The sequence below is a fragment of the Brassica oleracea genome, chromosome C2 (assembly GCF_000695525.1).
Source record: "Brassica oleracea var. oleracea cultivar TO1000 chromosome C2, BOL, whole genome shotgun sequence".
Classification (NCBI taxonomy): domain Eukaryota; kingdom Viridiplantae; phylum Streptophyta; class Magnoliopsida; order Brassicales; family Brassicaceae; genus Brassica; species Brassica oleracea.
This window is the reverse complement of record NC_027749.1, coordinates 41,751,285-41,762,241: the sequence shown is the minus strand read 5'-3', so window position 1 is coordinate 41,762,241 and position 10,957 is coordinate 41,751,285. Positions and strand designations below refer to the sequence as shown.

Here is a 10,957-nt window from a genome sequence, read left to right as displayed (position 1 = left end):
AGCAACAAGGATGTACTTATTGTTGTAAGAGGATGGGAATGGTCCCATGAAATCGATCCCCCACACGTCAAATACCTCAACTTCCAGGATGAAGTTCTGTGGCATCTCAATCCTCTTGCTGATATTTCCCTGTCTCTGGCATGGATCACACTTAGAGATGAAGGAGTGGGCATCTTTGAACATCGTAGGCCACCAGAAACCAGCTTGTAGGATCTTCGAAACGGTTTTGCTTACAGCAAAATGTCCCGCGTAGTTGGAACCGTGGCAGTGGAAGAGTATGCCTGGTATCTCTTCTTCGGCAACACACCTTCTGTAAATATTATCGGCACACTGCTTATACAAGAATGGCTCATCCCAGAGATAGCGTCTGACGTCTTTTAAGAATTTCTTCTTGTCATTTCCGGTGAATTTGAGCGGTTCTTGTTCTCTGGCCAGGTAGTTCGCTATTTCTGAAAACCAAGGCATTTAAGGGATGCTTGCGTCCTTGATAGGTGCGTATCCATCATTGCACTGGATGCTCACCGCATAAACGTTCTCCACGGGAAGAGTATCTGCCAATGGTAACTCTTCTTCCACTCTTAGCCTAGAGAGGTGGTCTGCGACTCCGTTCTCAATCCCTTTCTTGTCCTTGATCACCAGGTCAAACTCTTGCAGCAAGAGAATCCATCGCAGAAACCTTGGCTTTGCATCCTTCTTCTGAAGTTGATACCTCAGCGCAGCATGGTCAGTGTGTACTATAACTTTAGATCCAACAAGATAGGATCTAAACTTCTCAAAAGCAAAGACAATGGCAAGTAGTTCCTTCTCGGTGGTGGCATAGTTGCATTGTGCATCGTCAAGTGTCCTGCTTGCGTAGTAGATGACATGAAGTTTCTTCTCCTTCCGTTGTCCCAAGACAACTCCTACTGCATAATCGCTGGCATCGCACATCACCTCGAAAGGCAATTCCCAGTCTGGTGGCTGGACAATTAGTGCGCTGACTAATGCTCCTTTTATTATGTGAAAAGCATCCAAGCATTCTTTATCAAAATGAAACTTGGTCTCTTTGCAGAGCAGACGGGTCATGGGCCTGGCGATTTTTGAGAAGTCTTGAATGAATCTTCTGTAGAACCCTGCGTGACCTAGAAAACTTGTGATCCCTTTGACTGAATCAGGTGGCTGTAGACTCATCATGACATCAACCTTTGCCTTGTCAACTTCAATGCCTTTTTTCCGAAATTTTGTGTCCCAGGACGATCCCATCTCTAACCATAAAATGGCATTTTTCCCAGTTCAGCACCAGATTTTTCTCCTCGCACCGCCTAAGTACCCTGTACAGATTGGAAAGACAAGCAGAGAAAGAAGATCCATAGACAGAGAAATCGTCCATGAATACTTCCATTATATCTTCAATCATATCAGTAAAAATAGACATCATACACCGCTGAAACGTGGCGGGTGCGTTACACAAACCGAATGGCAGCCTGCGATAGGCGAATGTACCATAAGGACTTGTGAATGTGGTCTTTTCTTGATCGTCTGGATGAATTGGAATCTGGAAAAATCCTGAATAACCATCTAAGAAGCAATAGTATGAATGGTTAGCCAATCTTTCTAGCATCTGATCAATAAAGGGGAGAGGAAAATGATCTTTCCTAGTTGCAGCATTCAACTTTCTATAGTCTATGCACATCCTATGACCAGTGACAGTTCTAGTGGGAATTAACTCATCTTTCTCATTTTTCACTACTGTTATCCCACCCTTTTTAGGCACAACATGCAGAGGACTAACCCAATTACTATAAGAGATTGAATAGATTATTCCAGCCTCTAGAAGTTTCATTATTTCCTTCTTTACAACATCTTTTAGATTCGGGTTTAACCTCCTCTGATGTTCTACAGAATTCCTCGATTCATCCTCTAGATATATCCTATGCATACAAAGGTCAGGTGAGATGCCAGGAATATCATCTAGTGAATAGTCTATTACTTTACAGTACTTTCTTAGTTCACATAGAAGTAAGGCAATCTCAGCATTATTCAAATCAACATTTATGATAACAGGGTAAGTTGACTTAGGGCTAAGAAATGCATACCTTAACCCAGCTGGGAGGGTTTTGAGTTCTATCTTTGGGGCTCTTAGTTCGGTCCAGGGGTTAAGGTGGTCTGTAGTAGCTTTTTGTGTTGGTGATTCTTCCTATTCAAGGCTCATAGAAGCTACTTCGTGTTTTGTTTGGAAACCGGAATCAAGCATCTTGACAAATTTGACAGTGTGTTCGTTTAAATACCCGTGCTCACTCTCAGCTAGAGTAAGAGCAATCTCTAGGGGGTCATCTCTCAGCAGCTCTTTTGTTACTTCATCATCTCCATCATCATCTTCTGAGGTATGATCGATGGAGAACGTGTGTCCATCCAGTGTGGGTCTTTTCAGCATCTTATTCACCTCAAACTTCATGATTATGTCTCCCAGATCGATGATAGCTCCTGCTGTGGCCAGAAATGGACGTCCCAGAATGAGAGGGTCCTTTGGCTCCTGATCGAGCTCCAGCAGTACAAAGTCTGCAGGAATTCTATGGTTTCCGATCACCACATCGATGTTTAAAATAACTCCGACGGGATGTCTCACTGAGCGATCTGCGAAGACTAGCTGGATTTTTCGTTGACCTGAAGTTTGTGAGACCAAGCCTCTGTGCCACAGTGTATGGCATCAGGTTCACACTAGATCCCAAGTCGCAGAGAGATTTCTCGAATACAGCTCCTTCGATCTCACATGATAACACAAAACTCCCAGGATCTTCCATCTTCTCTGGTGCTCTGTTCTGAAGTAGTGTGCTACATCTTTTGGAGATAGACATAACATTCTCCTTAGGTGAGGCTTTGTTAGTCACCAAGCTCTTGACATATCTCTTCAGAGCAGGCATCATTTCAACAGCATCTTCAAACGAGAGCTTCACATTCAACTCGCTCACAATCTCTTTGCACTTAGCTGCCTCCAAATCTCTGCTAGATTTCCTCTGTTTCACTGGGTAGGGCAGCTTAGGGGTGTATACTCGAACCATAGGCGGTATTTTTTCAGCAGCTTCCGCCTCTTCAGCTTGTACCTCAGTGGGTTCTTCAATCTGCGCAGTTTTTTTTGTCAGCGGGCATGCTTCTCTTTTCTTTAGAAACCAGCTCCTTCCCACTCCTTAGAGTGATAGCGTTCACAAATTCATTCCTTGGGTTGTGTTCACCTCTTCCAGGAAGAACTCCAGTAGGTCTTTGGATAGCTTCAGCAGTTTGGGCGACTTGAGTCTCTAACTTCTTGACATGTGCTGAAAGAGATTCCCATTTGTTGTTCATGTCTTGGAACATGGTATCAACTTTCACATTGATGTTATCAACCTTTGTGTTTATTTCAGAAGCTATCTTTTGCTGGTTGAGCATCAATTGTTGGAGCATTGACTCAAGCTTAGACTCTTTAGCAGCCGGAACAGAGCTTTCCCCGGTTTGAAACTGTGTTGGATTCTTTGGTTGAAAAGAATTGAAAGGTTGCTTCTGCTGAAATCCTCCTTGGTTGTAATTAGAGTTCTGATATCGGTTTTGTCCCAAGCTCTGTGACTACAGCCTGCTGTTCCTGTGGTTCTTGATTGGGGAAGAAAAACGCTCCTTCTCCATATTCCTCGATGGAACTGACAACCCTTTGATCCCTTTGCATAAGCATATCGATCTTTGCGCTCATCTCTTCCAGCTTCTTGATTTCTGAGTTTCCGCCTTTTCGCGATCTATCATATTCTTCATTTTGGTTGCTGGAGCTTGTGGCAAGATTTTCTATCAATGTGTAAGCTTCCTCCTGGGTTCTTGTCATAAAGTCTCCATTGCTGGCAGCGTTGAGAGAATTTTTGACGTTCCAGTTTGCTCCATCATAGAAGATGTTGAGGATATGCTCATCTGAGTACCCATGATGTGGACACTCTCTTTGATATTCTTTGAATCGTGCCCATGCTTCACTTAGTGGCTCAGAGGGATTTTGCTGAAAGTTTGTGATCTTACTCCTCAAACTAGCCGTCTTGTGCTTGGTGTAGAATTTGTCCAAGAACATAGCTCTGCATTGCTCCCAAGTAGTGATAGATCCTGGAGGTAGAGACTTCAGCCACCTCATCGCCTTATCTCCCAGAGAAAATGCAAACAGCTTACAACGTAGAAAATCAGCGGGAACTCCATTTGATCGTGTCGTGCTACAAATCTCTTCAAGAGTCTCAATATGGTCCATGGGGCTTTCGGACGGGAGACCATAGAACATGCTCTGTTTGACCAGAGCTATCATTTGAGGTTTGATCTCATAGTCTTGCCTGTTGACAGGAGGAGGTTGTATCGCGGATCGATTGTGATAGAATGTGTGCGGAGTGTCGACAGATCCAATAGGACGAGGTTGATTTTGCCTCTGTCCTGAAATCGGAAAAGGTTGTCAGAAAACTCCAGCGGCAGCAGCAGCGTTGACAGCATTTGCAGTGTTATCTGCGTTTTGCTGATCACCGATAGGAAAATTTTACCCATTTCTGGGTCCATCGTGCTGGTGTTGCACTCCAGCCATGTTTCTTCTTCTGTTTCTGTTGTTCTCTCTTTCGATTCTTGCAAGTTCTTCGTTAGAAACAACCGCCAAGTTTTCAGAACTTCGGCTTCTCGTGTTCATGTACCTGAAATACAAGCAAGAAAAACTTGATGTCCTCAGGTTTCACCACTAAAACCAACCGCAAGTGCACGGTAGTGCGTAGTAGTATTTACGGATCGAATTCCAAAGAGACCAAGGTTACACTATGAATCTATTAGAGTAAAGTCAAGCTAGGACGAAAATGATTATTTGTTTGGTAGCTTTTAATTGTCAAAACTTGTAAATAAATTGAAATGAAATTTAAATTATAGATTAAAACGTTAGGCATCGGGTAATTCTCGGGAATGACATAAATCGAGAAACAAACATTAAACAAGGGGTATGTTTTAGAACCGTTCTTGAACTCAAACAGCTTAAATAATTTAGCCTACTCTCGCACTACTAAATCCTATGTTTTAGAATCTTAAATATCAACTCTTGCCATATTCATAATTCTAAACATGCATTTTAACAGGTTCGATTTGTTCACAAATTCCATAACAACAACTCTCGTTGGTTACGAAGACTTGCTCACTAGATGGTGTCCTTTCTTACGGAGCTCGTCCTCCCTATTTATAATCGGCCAAGGACCCTCCTTTTTCGACAAAGGCTCCAATTTCATCATGAAAGACGAGTGGATGCAGTAGGTGAAGTGGAGGAAGTGGGTGAAGCTGGACACAGCGAGGATGCATCGATCGATGGGTTTATGGGCTTTAACGCATCGATCGATGCATTTAAAAAAAACTCTCGGCTCATGATCTTCCATCGATCGATGGGTTTTTCAATCAAAACTTATCGATCGATGGATTCTTTTTTCTTTTTCTCTTCCTTTTCTTCGCGTCTCGGTTCGATCCGTTGTTCGTTCTGCGCTCTAACCCCTTCAGATGGATATGAAAATCCCTTGAAATTCCAGTATGCACATGCCAATGGTTCCTAACGCGCTCAATCACCTAGATACCTGAAACACGAATGAAAAACTACAAATAATCGAGAAAAATATAATAAAAAATATATAAACAAGTACCAAAAACCTAGACACATCACTTCAGCACGGTAGTCCACAAAAGTCACATCTGGTCTGGTGTGTGTCACCCTGACTAGGTCGGTGAATGATGGCCTCTCATTAGTACCAGAAGCCACCATCTGCAAAAAAGGAAAATAATTACAGTAGATTAGAAAGGAAAAAAAGAACAATATTAAGAGCATAGACATGGAAAGATACCATGTTATACTCAATCCTTGCAATAGACCGAGGTCCTGCATTATGCTTGTGGCAGCCTTTACCCACAGGATCAAACTTGCGAGATTTTGCAGCCTTCTTGCTCTTCTTTTTAGCTGCATCGGTCGCCCAATGCTCCAACAGGAGAGTCCAGTCAGCTTCATTGATGTACTTTGGCTTCTTATATTGCCTCTTCTTCTTGCTTATCCTTTCACCAATGGTTGTCCACGTTTCTTTCTTCCAAAGACCGTAGACTAAGTCATTAAACTCAGGGTCCCAATAGAAATTTTGCTACAAAAGAAAACAAAACAGTTAAAACATGTTAACGGCATATACAATGTATACTAGTCACTTACCACAAACGTTTGCCACCATGATTCCCTCCTTTCCAGGAACCTTCCTCCAACTCTTCCAAGGCCCCATGTAGTATGCTTGCCAAGTTGCCCGAATGAAAGAGTTGACACATGGGTTAATACAAAACCTAAAACGATAACCAACATCAGTAACAGAAACAATACTTCACAAAAAATCCTAAAAAATAAACAATCATCGCTAACAATCCTAAACATAAACTATCCTAAGCAATCACAGCCATAAAACAAATAGCAGAAACTATTTTAGTCTAAGAAAGAGATGGAGACCAAATGTAATCTTACCATAAAGCTCCATTGATTTTATCTGGATGGAGATGAGGCTGTGCTAGCCTAGCCGGTGAATTGAGCATTGCATTGAGAGTTATCTGCGGGTAGCTATTGGAACGAGAAGAGGAAGCAGCATGGTTTGAAGCCAGTCCATTAGCACCAGGAGGCATAGAAGCCGGTCCAGTAGCACCAGGAGGCATAGAAGCCGGTCCAGTAGCACCAGGAGGCATAGAAGCCGGTCCAGTAGCACCAGGAGGCATAGAAGCCGGTCCAGTAGCACCAGGAGGCATAGAAGCCGGTCCAGTAGCACCAGGAGGCATAGAAGCCGGTCCAGTAGCACCAGGAGGCATAGAAGCCGGTCCAGTAGCACCAGGAGGCATAGAAGCCGGTCCAGTAGCACCAGGAGGCATAGAAGCCGGTCCAGTAGCACCAGGAGGCATAGAAGCCGGTCCAGTAGCACCAGGAGGCATAGGAGGAGGTAGTCTTGGTGAGTTCATCTGTTCACAACCAATGAAAAAGAAACATTAGTATACAAGCAAATATAAACAGAGACAAAGCGAAATAAAAGAGACAGAGAGAAGAACATGAGAAATTTAAACACTTTTTGGTCACAAGAATACTAACTAGACAGAGAGAAAACCCCTAATCGAAACCTTAGATTGCATGTGAAATCGAAACCCTAGACTGGAACGAAATCGAAACCTTAGATTGCATGTGAAATCAAAACCCTAGATTGGAAAGAAATCAAAACACACACACAAGCAAAAAATTAAAAAGCCCCAAAAAATAAAGAAATCGAAACCCTAGAACATCTAATCGATTCGGGATCCTAAGGTTTCTGATTTAGTGGAGGAGAGAAAGGGGTTACCTTGAGAGATGAAAGACGGGAGACGGGAGACGGTGAGGCTTGGAATGGGAGACGGCGAGACTTGAACCAGAGAAGACGACGCGTTTCATCAGCCGCAAGTCGAGAGAGAGTTTTGGTTTCTTTTTTGTGCCAAGTGTTGGAAGAAAGAGGAAAACCGATATAAAACCCTTTCAGCAAAGCCACAAAAACAGCGTGGCCAATCATGGCTCGGTTTTAGCAATAACCGCGAAATGTCAATTAATTGGAGCCACAACCGAATAAATTGGAGGCAAACCAATTGGCAAACCAAAATTTCAACATAGCCAAGATATTGCCACGAAAATTCAGTGACTGTTCTTTAATATAAACCGTGAAACCAAAAATAATTGGAGCCAAAACCAAATACATTGGAGGCAAACCAATTGTTTTTTTCCAATTTTCACATAGCCACTTTACAGCCACGAAATAAGCGTGGCTATTTTCAAAACCCGAAGCCACAAACATCTAACCCCTAAACTATAATCCCTAAACCCTCTTCCTTCAACCTTATACTCACACAACAACTTACATACATATTCCAAAAATCTTACAATCTATTTTAAAACCTTACAATATTTTTTAAAACCATATATTTTACAACCTTACCATTTATTTTACATCTCACAATATATTTTACAACACTACAATATATTTTACAATCTTCCAACTTATTTTACAACCTTACAACTTAATTTTCAACCTTAAAACATATCTTACTACCTTGAACACATATTTTACAATCTTGGAATATATTTTTCTATTCCGAATCATCATCTGAATCACGGTCTGCTTCTACATCACCATCAGATACATATTCATAGTTTGGAGGATTCATCGGAGAAATATCATAATCAGACACATCATCAACAACATGTGTCTCCACCCATAACAATGACCTTTCAGCAACCTGATCACATCTATCATCTTGCCATGCCGTTAACGCAATTTCTGATGTTTCACGGATTCCTCGGGGAATAATTTTTGCACATGCCCACCAGTCATCGACTGATTGTCGATGTACCCATGGATAAGGAATAAAACATGCTTGATCACAATTACCTGTTTATAGTACAATAACATCATAGTTTCATTAATAATATCAAATCCCAAAGAAATAATTATATGTTTTTCACTTACCCGGTAATACAAAAGGATCATATTTTGCATATTGTCTTCGTGGTGAGACATCAACAAGGCCAAAAGGATGTATTCTCTCATACCGTGATTTGCTGTGTTGTCAAACCACGAACATTTAAAAACCATTACTTTCAAGCCAACATCACCATGATACTCCACCATCATGATCTCTTGTATAAGGCCATAGTAATCTGTATCGTTGGTTCCAGGTACACATACACCATAATATTGAGTTCTCTTATTTTGACCATGGTTATGAGTGTGAAAAGTGTATCCACGTGTGTGGTATATTGGCCAAGACCTGTAACTACGCCTAGGACCTTGTACAAAATCCAACATCCACATAGGAAATGTGTAAAACTGAGTCGCATCATTAATCTGTAATACAATAAAATTGTTATAAAATAAAAATTTAATTAAAAAAATTGTGAAACTTTATAATACAAAACAATAACTCACATAGTCTTTGCACCAATCAGCAAATTTGGTGTCTTTCGCTTTTTGCATTGCAGCTGGAGTAATATCAGGAACATTTAACTTCATATATTCTTCAAACATCCTGCACATATTAAAATCATATGTAACTAGAAATATGTATTTATATTATATTTTCCATAATATTAAATTACCTTTCATATGGAGCAAATGTTTCACAGTTGAGCATCATAAATGTCTGAAGAACGGTGTTATCTTCATCATTCAACCAACCAGTTGAGCATTGACCACTAATTCTCCCTTCATGGTAAAACAAGGGTGGTACATCCGGATAATTGTATGTGAAACGAATATCATTCGGACCTTATGGAATGCTCATGATTATAGGATGCCCAAAAAATTTTGGGAAAGCATTAGAAATCTCCTCATTTATCCATTGTGCAGCTATTGAACATGCAATGCGTGCTTTGTTTTTGACCATCTGCTTCAAATGATACATGTATCTTTCAAATACATACATCCACCTAAAATGGACAGGACCACCTAAGGCTACCTCATCTGGGAGGTGCACAAGAAGATGTTCCATAACATCGAAGAACGATGGAGGAAATATTTTTTCCAAGTTACAAAGCTTCACACCGATATTTGCCTTTAATAGGCCAACATCTGACTCTTTCAAAATCTTCGAAGAGATATCTCGGAAGAAGAGGGCAATATCTGTAAACAAAATATTTAAGTTAATTATAGCATCAATTATAGTAAATTATAAAATGATACAAACAAATAAATACATGTAATCACTGTGTGAACATTTTTGGGAAAGAGTTCAGCAAAAGCAAATGGATATAGTCGTTCCATTATGACATGACAATCATGACTTTTCAGTCCATGTAGCTTTAAATTATTTTCGTCAATACCTCGACTAAATTTTGAGGCGTATCCATCGGGTAATTTTATGTCATTTTTCAACCAGAGAAGAAGTTCTCGTTTTCCCGCATTAGGCAGCCTGAATATTGGCACATGCATCTTTCCATCCTCTTTCATCTCTAAATCCCGCCTTTTGCATAGTCCTGGAAGATCCAATCTGCTTTTGATGTTGTCTTTCGTCTTTCCAGGAGCATTTAACAATGTGTTCGTCAGGTTGTCGAAAAAGTTTTTCTCAATATGCATGAAATCAAGGCTATGCCGAAGAAGATGATTTTCCCAATACGGTAACTCTCAGAAGATACTCTTCTTTGCCCAATTGTGAGTAACTCCGTATCCAGATATTGTCCATTCCCTCCACATTTCACAGATGTTGATAAACCTTCGATATTATTTATCCTTTCACGCAATATTTCTTCTCCGGTCAACCAAAGTGGAGGAGGATCTAAAACTGTTTTCCCCCGCCTAAATGCTTGAGTGTTTTTCCGGTAAGGATGATCTGCATCTAAGAACCTTCTGTGGCAATTAAACCAACTATGTTTCCTTCCGTTAGATAACCAGAATGCACCAGTCTCATCTTGACAATATGGGCGCGCCAACCGACCATGAGTCGTCCAACCTGAAAGCATTCCATAAGCTGGAAAATCTCTTATCGTTCACATCAAAACTGCTCGCATTTTGAATCTTTCTTTCATTGAAATATCATATGCCACCACACCATCCCTCCATAACATCTGTAATTCTTCAATCAATGGTTGAAGGTAAATATCTAAGCTTTTCCTTGGATGTTTGGCCCCCGGAATTAGCACCAAAAGGTAACGGAATTCTCTTTTCATGCACATTCCCGGCGGCAAATTGTATGGAGATACAATAACGGGCCAAAGGGAATGTGCTTCCCCATTCATACCAATCGGATTAAATCCATCTGTTGATAAGCATAGATAAATATTCCGGCTTTCAGCAGAAAATCCAGGATATACCTCATTAAAATGTTTCCACGCTATAGCATCAGATGGGTGATGCATTTCGCCTTCCGGAGTCACATTTTCCTTATGCCACCGTATATTGGAAGCTGTCGCCTCAAGTTGGTATAGACGTTTCAGACGATC

At 41.0% G+C, this 10,957-nt stretch overlaps 1 protein-coding gene and 1 pseudogene across 1 annotated transcript in view; both read right to left on the bottom strand.

Moving 5' to 3' along the window:
- The window catches only part of LOC106324265, a 2,461-nt gene extending 1,996 nt beyond the window's left edge, over positions 1–465 (bottom strand). Inside the window, exon 1 of the mRNA XM_013762262.1 lies at positions 17–465. Coding sequence (XP_013617716.1) covers positions 17–465 — 449 coding nt within the window. The remainder of the gene's footprint in view (positions 1–16) is intronic.
- Positions 121–4,512, bottom strand: LOC106324263 (annotated as a pseudogene).
- Positions 4,513–10,957: the final 6,445 nt, after the last annotated feature.